Source organism: Octodon degus, unplaced genomic scaffold (assembly GCF_000260255.1).
Source record: "Octodon degus isolate 3935 unplaced genomic scaffold, OctDeg1.0 scaffold00184, whole genome shotgun sequence".
Classification (NCBI taxonomy): Eukaryota; Metazoa; Chordata; class Mammalia; order Rodentia; family Octodontidae; genus Octodon; species Octodon degus.
The window spans coordinates 723,751-732,427 of record NW_004524760.1 but is presented as its reverse complement, the minus strand read 5'-3'; the positions used below and the strand labels follow the sequence as shown (position 1 = coordinate 732,427).

Genomic DNA, 8,677 nt, shown 5'->3' with positions numbered 1-8,677 from the left:
TGGGGGCCAGGGAAATAGCTCCCAAGGGCCTGAGTTCAATCCCCGGTTCCGACAAAAAAAAAAAAAAAACAACCAAACAAAAAAACGTGTTTAAGGGCTTGTCCAGTGGTGCACAGGCCCTGTAATCCCAGCTACTTGGTTATCTGAGGCAGGAAGGTCAAAAGTTTAAGGCCAGGCCAGTCAATTTAGCAAGACCCTGTTTCAAGTAATAATAAAAAGGGCTGGGGGTAAAGCTCACTGATGGAGCGCTTGCCTAGCATTTGGGACGCTCAAGGTTTGATCCTCACCACTGCTAAACAAGCAAATGAACGAAACCAACTAAAACCTTAAGTGCATTAAGCCAGGGATCTGCCTGCCTGTGTGGTGCTTGTGGTCCAGTGCACAGAGGGGTACATTTTTAGGATAAAACAACACATGATTAAAATTTCCCTTGAGGGGCTGGGGAGATGGTTCAGTAGAATAAGTGCTTCCCTGGCAAGTGCAAGGGCCTGAGTTCAATCCCTCGTTCTGAAAAAAAAAAAAAAAAAAATTCCCTTGAAAATTTCTTCGTTTTCTTTCTGTGTTTGGCTGGCTCAGCCTGCCCTCATGGCGGGGATGGCACAGCACATGCTGGGGATCGAACCACGGTCCCTGTGCCTAAGCTTACCTAAGCAGGTGCTTTACACTGCTGAGCTATCTCGCAGGCCCACCCTTGAAAATTTCTGAAGTTGTGGATCCTTAGGAAAGGCAAATAACTGACTTCATTTCTTTTTGTTTCCTCAGTAGCCTCGCCTTGTAGAGAGGAAGCCAAAATCTGGTTTGAAGGGAAATACAGTTTTTTTTTTTTTTCTTCTCCAGCAGATAGGGTTGAATTCTTAGACACTGAGTGTGTATGATGTCAGACCACAGTTTCCTGCATTGGCCTATCATTTTCTGGGTCTATCACTTGTGCCAGGCACATTTTGGTGGAGATAGCTGATGAGAGAGGTGGGGGTCACAGGCTGGTGGGGGACAGGTATAGCCCCCAGTGATAATAAGACAAAGTAGAATAAAATGTGTCCATACTTCATTAGGTTTTTGTTTTTTGTTTTTTTTTGAGATAGGGTTTCACTGTGCAGTTCAGATTGGCTGTGAACTCACTTTGTAGCCCAGGCTGGCCTTGAACTACAAGTGATCCTCCTGCCTCAGCCTCCCCAGTCCTGGGATGACAGGCGTGTGCCACCATGCCCAGCCTACACCTCCATTGTATGCCAGGATACCTTCACCCCAGATCTTCCCTCAGTCTCCCCCCACCAGGTCTGGGCCTCTTGGGGCTTATCACCTGCATGCCCGCCCTGCCCCATAGGGATACTCCTTTGTGGCACCCTCCATTCTTTTTGACCACAACAATGCGGTGATGACTGATGTGCTGGAAGCGCCTGGTGCTGGAGACCGGCCAGGCCGGGCAGCGGTGGCCAGGAGTGCCATGATGCAGGTGGGCTGCACTGGACTGGGGGAGGGTCTCTGTGTGGTTCCCAGGTGGGCCCTCTGATGCACCCCCTTTGCCTCCAGGACTCACCCTTCTTTCAGCAGTATGAGCTGGACCTTCGGGAGCCTGCACTGGGCCAGGGTAGTTTTTCTGTGTGTCGCCGCTGCCGCCAGCGCCAAAGTGGCCAGGAGTTTGCAGTCAAGATCCTTAGCCGCAGGTGAGTGCCTGACACTGGTGGCCTGGGTGCATGAGCAGGATGGCTTCTCTGACCCACCTGCCCCTTTGTCACCAGGCTGGAGGCAAACACACAGCGTGAAGTGGCTGCACTGCGGCTGTGCCAGACTCACCCCAATGTGGTGACCCTGCATGAAGTGCATCATGACCAGGTGCTGGCTTCCTAGCTGGTGTGGACAGCAGGAACCTAGGAGAAGGCCTGTGTTGGGGAAAGAGGACCAGGGTTGGATGTGGGCACCTGTGGGGACCAGGGAGGCACCAGAGGGGGGATTTGTGGGGCGGAGGGCCTGAGCACTAGAAGGCAGGTCTGAGGAGGAACAAGGCATCCTAGGGTGGTGACCACAGTCCTATGTATGCCACCCATAGCTGCACACCTACCTGGTCCTGGAGCTGCTGCGGGGTGGGGAACTGCTGGAACACATTCGCAAAAAGCGGCACTTTAGCGAGTCTGAGGCCAGCCAGATCCTGCGCAGCCTTGTGTCAGCTGTCAGCTTCATGCACGAGGAAGCTGGTGTGGTGCACCGAGACCTCAAGCCTGAGGTGGGCACTGGTCTAGGGTTTGGCGGATAGGCTTGGTATGGGGAACACCTTTGACCACCAGCGCTGACCACCCTTGCAGAACATCCTATATGCCGATGACACACCTGGGGCGCCGGTCAAGATCATTGACTTTGGCTTTGCGCGGCTTCGGCCACAGAGCCCTGCTGGGCCCATGCAGACACCCTGCTTCACACTGCAGTATGCAGCCCCCGAGCTGCTGGCACAGGGTGGCTACGATGAGTCCTGTGATCTCTGGAGCCTGGGTGTCATTCTGGTATGACCCAATCCCGGGGAACGTGGAAGGGCTCCCCATGCGCAGCAGTCTGGGGTAGCGGACCAGGTGGCCTCGGTGGGGGTGGTTGGGTTCCCTCTGAGGCTGAGATCGAGGTCTTCCTAATACGGAGGCAGGATGGCCACGGGCTGAGGGAGGCATTGGCACAGGGGGTAGAAATCTAGGTTCCTGCCTGGGTTATCAGGATCTACACCGTGGGGAGGGTGAATGGCTCTGCAGGTGGGCCAAGGTACAACTCATCCCCTTCCTCCATCTTCCTAGTACATGATGCTGTCGGGACAGGTCCCCTTCCAAGGGGCTTCAGGCCAGGGCGGACAGAGCCAGGCAGCGGAGATTATGTGCAAGATCCGAGAGGGCCGATTCTCCCTCGCAGGGGAAGCCTGGCAGGGCGTGTCAGAGGAGGCTAAGGAGCTAGTTCGAGGTCGGGCTTGGAGGGGAGGCCCTGTGGTATCCCTGCTGTGATGGGGTGGTGGTGGTGGGGTAGTGGTGTCCCCGGATCCTGCATCCTAATTGGCGTGGGGGAGGAGAGTGGGCTGTAGGGATCCCTCTGCACCCAAGGCCTCCCCAGTACTTCATCACCTGCCTTCAGGACTTCTCACTGTGGATCCCGCCAAGCGGCTGAAGCTGGAGGGGCTGCGGGGCAGCTCGTGGCTTCAGGACGGCAGCGCGCGCTCCTCACCCCCGCTGCGCACGCCGGACGTGCTGGAGTCCTCTGGGCCCGCAGTGCGCTCAGGGCTCAACGCCACCTTCCTGGTACGGAGCGCGCGGGGCAGCTCCCGGGCCGGCAGAGTGGGGCCTGCAAAGGTGTGGGCTCTTTGGAGCTGGGGTGGGACGCTCACCCTTCACTTCCACCAGGCTTTCAACCGAGGCAAGAGAGAAGGCTTCTTCCTGAAGAGCGTGGAGAACGCGCCGCTGGCCAAGCGCCGCAAGCAGAAGCTGCGCAGCGCCGCCGCTGCCCGTCGAGGCTCCCCTGTGCCCGCTGCTGCCAAGGGGGCCACCCGCCGAGCCAATGGCCCCCTGCCCCCCTCCTAGCCCCTGCCACTGGGGCCTGCCCGGGTCAAGGAGTTGCCTTCCTGCCTCCCCACCCACTCCCCGACAAAGCAGAAGTATTTTTATAAGCAGAGCATTTTTTGTTTGTTTTTTAATGTCTTACCAGGTAGTTAGGGCTGCAGGGAAGGAGGGACCTGCTGGAGAGTGCATGTGGGGGGCCCATGGGGCGGGAGACCCCTCTTAGGGGGCAGCACCATCAGAAGGGCTCCTCCCGCCTCCTAGCCCTGCCGACTTGCCACGGAAAGAAACTGGGACTACTCCCGCGTTCTCTGAGGCCTTGCTCCTTGGAAGGGGACGCCCCGCAAGCCGTCACTTTATGGACTGTTTGTGCAATTATGTCCACCAAAGACCTGTGTGGGGTTAAGCAAGACACCCTGGGGGCTCCTGGAGCGTTTCTGGCTCACTATGTCCCCTGCTTCTCCCCTGTGGGGGCTAAGAAGGGAGGCCCTTAAAAGGGGAGGCCCCTTTGTCTCCCACCCACTTCTTTGGCACAGCTGCTCCTGGCCAGGGGTGGGGCCTTGGGGGCCTGGGCAGGACACCCACCACTCACTGCCCCAGCCCATCCAGGCTGTGCCTTTGACTTTGAAATAAAAGTCTACCCAGTGCTGTGTGGCATCTATGTACCTGGGGTTGCAGTGTGGGTATCCAGGGGCAGATGGACTGCTAGCCAGCATGGTCTGGGACCTCAGAGAGGAGAGTCTGGTGGGGCTTTCAGGGACAAGGAGCTATCCTGGTCCTGGATTTTTAAAAAAATAATGTTTTTGAGTCATTGTCTTGCTATGTAGCCTGGTCTTAAAGTCACTGTGTAGCTCAGCTGGTGTTGATCCCCCAGTGATCCTCAGGCCTCAGTCTCCCGAGTGTCGGAATTACAGGTGGGTGATGTCATACATGCCCTGCCAGTCCTTGGTTTCTGACATGGGCAGTACCAGAGCCAAAGGCTCATCTTGAGTGTGTAATCTGGACAGCGCTGCCATGTATTATTTAGAAATCTCTTGGTTGTCATTGAAAAGCCAAGTTAAACTCACTGAAGAAAAATACAGATTAAAAAAAATTTTTTTTTGTAGGTACATAGTGTAGTGATAACTTTAGGTAAAGGCTGATCTGGATTTAAACACTCTCAGCTTTTTATTCTGTTTTTTTCCAGATATTCCAATCTGGGAGACTTCTTACAAGCCCAAAATGTGTGCCAGCTGCTCCAGAGGATATAGATTAAAAATCTAGTGATGGAATATTTGTTGAAGATGCTGTTACTAGATTTCCAAGCCAACATTTACAAGGGAAATTCTGCACTATACTCAGATTGGACCCACTGAGGTCATATACCAGCTGTGAAGTAGTCCCCTTGGCCAGGGATACCATGTGCTGATTGGCTTGTATCTGGCTTATAGGCTTGACCCATGGAAACTCACTGGGTGGTGAGTAGGGGCAGCAGTTGGCCTAGAAGAGCTCATCTGGACCAGGCTTGCCTTAGCGGCCCGCATGCTGCACTGTCAGCAGTGCAGCATGGCAGGGTCTCAGGGAGTGTTTGAAGTTCCTCTCTGGGCGATGTTTGCTGGGTGGTTGTAGCCTGGGGCAGTTGTGGCCTGAGCACCTTAGCTGGACTCTGGGTTGGGGCCTCTGTCCATTTAATGTGGGTGGTCTGGACAGCACCTTGAGGTGCTTCCCTGTTGAGCCTCTCCCCATAGCTGCTCTTTGGGACCTTCTGGTAGACCATCCCCTCCTCTCTGGAAGATGGCTGGAGGCCTGAGGATTGGAGATGGGTCCTCAGAGGTAACAAGGTCTGGAGAAAGGTAGGTGTTGGTTTGGTGGGTAGCTAGGGCCCTGTGGAGTGGATCAGGAGCACTTGGACGGTATAGGAGCACCCAGCTATGTGCTATCTTGGTAGTCGGAGAAGGCTGGGTGGACCCAGGACCAGGCTTCCAGGAGGAGGAGGGAAGGGAAAGGTGTCTCTCATTCTGTGCCCATGACATGAGCAGGTCACCAGAAGGCCCAGGCTTCCCTATGTCCCAGAGGAAGATGAGAATCAACAGATTTAAGAGTGCGGGCACTTAATGAGATTTACCAAACTCTGCGTTCATGTCCACCTGAGCACTCCGTATGAGTATCTCATTGGAGGACAGGGAAGTGTTCCTTGCAGGCTCTTGCACCCAGTGTTACCTTAAAAATTTTTGCACATTTCATAGATTTAAAGTTTTCTCTCATCTTTAACTTTCTCATCTCTCATGGCCTATAGCTCACAACCACTCTGAAAGAGACATCACTAACCTTGTTTCATAGGTGAAGGAATTGGGGTTCAGAGGTTGGGGATGGGAAAAGAGGGGTGTAGAGGAAGGAGCTGGCTTTGATTTGAATTCTGCTTCTGCTTTGTACAGCCAGGTGAGTGACAGGTGGGATTAGGCTGCAGGTGGCCTAGTGTGAACCAGCAGAGAAGAGAGGACAGGGTGGGCAGTGGCTGGGAAGTAGGGAGGCCAGTGATCAGGATCTTGTGATCTCCAACTTCTTGCCCTCCTCCTGCTCCCCCTGATTGGAAATGGAACTCCGGGGTGCTAGGTAAGTGCTTCAGCGCTGAGCTACACCTCAGCCATGACCCCTACTTTGGTCTCTGACCAGCCCAGCCTTCTTGCCAGGAGGCTATTTCTTTAAGGAGTGCTGGGAGATCTCCTCTTCCTGCTCTGGCCTCGATTTCCACTCAAATGCTACCTTCAGCAGCCCTGTGACCCTCTTGGTCCCTCTCAGCCACTGCTGGCCTTGGGTAGCTGCTGTGTGACTTGTGGCAAGTTGCTTCTGCCCAATTATTTTCTGGGGTTATAACCAAATGAGATAGGAACTGTAGAATGAGGAGTTGTAGAATCCATATGAGATTCTGGGTTTTGGACTTTTACTGATCAATTGTTAGGGCAGCTGCTGTGGGGCAGTCTTGGGAGGCCTGAGCACCTTGAGCTGATCCGGGTCCTGCTGCCACAGCCTTCCAGTTCGCAGCAGCCCCCACCACTCCCTGTCACTCACCCTGGCTCTTCCCCTCATGCATCTGTCTAGCTCTCCTACATACTTGAGTTTGTGACTGATGTGACATTACTGCGCATAAATGGGACTTGAGAAATATCAGAAATGTCTCTTAAGTTTTTGTTTTTTCAGCCAGGTGTGGTGGCATGTGCCTATAATCTGAGCACTCATGAGGCTGAGGCAGGAGGATTGCTAAGAGTGCAGAGTCATCCTGAGCTATATAGTGAGACCTTGTCTCAAAAAACAAAAAAAATCCTAATGCTTTACCAATCCCTCTATCAAACATTTAAAGAAATCAGAGGGGTGTTCCTCTTTTTTTCTGATAAATAGCTAACATTTAATAACTGAAGGCTTGATTCTAGTTCTTAGACCTTGAAGAATACACACTTGAAAGAAAATATCTTTTTCATTTTTCTGCCTGGCTAGTAGCAGCAGGGCTCTGACAGTTTGGGCTCCAGTGGGAACAGGAAATTCCACTGGTTGTCCATCTTTTGAGTCCTTATAACAATATAATATTCCTCTCCCAATGTAATAGCAGCTTATAAGGCTACCTGCTTTTCATAGAAGTCAAAGCTTGGTTTAAGATTAACATTATATCTCTCCAATCTAGTTCATAAGTCTGAATAAATCCTCTAAAAGACATCAATGTACTTATCAGGGTCAACTAAGGCACATGAACTCTGGAAGTTCCAAATTTCCTATTTACTTCTTTAAAAGGTATTGTCCTTGAGGAGCTTGCATAAACCCAGCTAAGAATGGGTGTAGCCTTGTAGAGGCCTGGATTATAGCTGTTTTAGAAGTCCACACCCTCTAGACTAGAAAGGCAAATAGGGAAAACCTTACTTTCACCAATGGTGGGCAGGGCTGAACTGCCTGGTTCTCCTGTTGCTCACATCTATATTTTAAAACTTAAATAACAATGACCTTCTTAATGTAAACCAAATCTAAACATAAGACAAATATTTTTACCATTTTCCTTTTTACATCATCTTTCGAGTTATAAACTAGCATCACAGTTGATACTTTCCTCTTCATTTTATTTAAATGGCTCTTTTTAACATGTAAGGATCAAACGTCTTCTGGTGCCTAATGAAGCACACTCTAAAGGAGTAAGAGACTTTGACTGTGAGATAACCCGGAATTCAATAGAAATTACCTTTCTGGGCATCCCCACCTTTTTCCTAATTGACTCCTCCACCCAGGCGTCCCTGAGTAGCCCTCTCCAGAGCAGGTGGATGCTCCTGTTGGAGAGAAGGGAGACAAGATCCCACCAGCCTATCCACCTTGAACTGGCGCGTGATTCCTATCTTCTGAATATCTCACAAACCCTTTACTCACTCTTACTACTTGCAAGTTACAATTGGTCTGGTGACCTGAATGTCCACAGAAGGAAGCATTCACTGCGGCATAAAAGGTCAGAAGTGAGCACTTCTCAGGCTACAAAGATCACTTTAGAGATAGATAGAACCATTGACTGGCGAGATTTGGCCCCGTGCACTGAGCCAATATCCAGACACTTGGTTTCCATCTGATCACCTAGGTAAACATTTCTAGCAACTAAACAAGATTTAATCTTGGAGCTCACAGGTGAAACATATTTATCATCTGGCAATCACATTTTACATGTTGGTAAAGACAATACAGCTGGCAAAAAATCTTACTCTATAGTTAACATGTAAGGCACAGATGTAAACTTCCCCTGATAGCCAATATTGTAAACTGTCTCAGCCTTATTTCTGAAGTAGTGACCCATTAACTTGTTCTATTGAAAAGCTCAGGTAGAAGTCCTATTTTACTAGCAGAGAGAGAGAGAGAGAAAGTACAATAGGTAAGCAGAGATCTTTCAGTGGCCAGGGGCCAGTTTCCACCAAGGAACCTTCAGGTTTGGTGCCTCTCCCCTCAGGCATTCTTGGTTTCTTTTGGCTCACAAAACCAGAGAAGTCTCCAGAAGGGAATCCAGCAGTTTCTCTGGTCAACATTCCATCAGCCATAGGCTTCAATGGGGATTCACCAAAGAACAGCTGGGGAAACCTGTCCTCTGCTTCAAAGAGTGGCAGCTGCTCTAAGAGCATTTACTAGCTGGCAGAGTAACCACTGTTTGTCCAAGTTCT

The 8,677-nt window shown here is 51.3% G+C and overlaps 1 protein-coding gene across 2 annotated transcripts in view; it reads left to right on the top strand.

Annotated features, from left to right (window-relative positions):
• Rps6ka4 (ribosomal protein S6 kinase A4) overlaps nucleotides 1-4,168 on the top strand; it is a 10,857-nt gene extending 6,689 nt beyond the window's left edge. For both annotated transcript variants that reach the window (XM_023703915.1, XM_004643755.2), the window contains exons 10-17: nucleotides 1,325-1,453; nucleotides 1,531-1,664; nucleotides 1,740-1,833; nucleotides 2,048-2,221; nucleotides 2,301-2,495; nucleotides 2,775-2,934; nucleotides 3,103-3,266; nucleotides 3,369-4,168. In XM_023703915.1, coding sequence (XP_023559683.1) covers nucleotides 1,325-1,453; nucleotides 1,531-1,664; nucleotides 1,740-1,833; nucleotides 2,048-2,221; nucleotides 2,301-2,495; nucleotides 2,775-2,934; nucleotides 3,103-3,266; nucleotides 3,369-3,545 — 1,227 coding nt within the window. In that variant the 3' untranslated portion in view covers nucleotides 3,546-4,168. The remainder of the gene's footprint in view (nucleotides 1-1,324; nucleotides 1,454-1,530; nucleotides 1,665-1,739; nucleotides 1,834-2,047; nucleotides 2,222-2,300; nucleotides 2,496-2,774; nucleotides 2,935-3,102; nucleotides 3,267-3,368) is intronic.
• The last annotated feature ends 4,509 nt before the right edge of the window (nucleotides 4,169-8,677 follow it).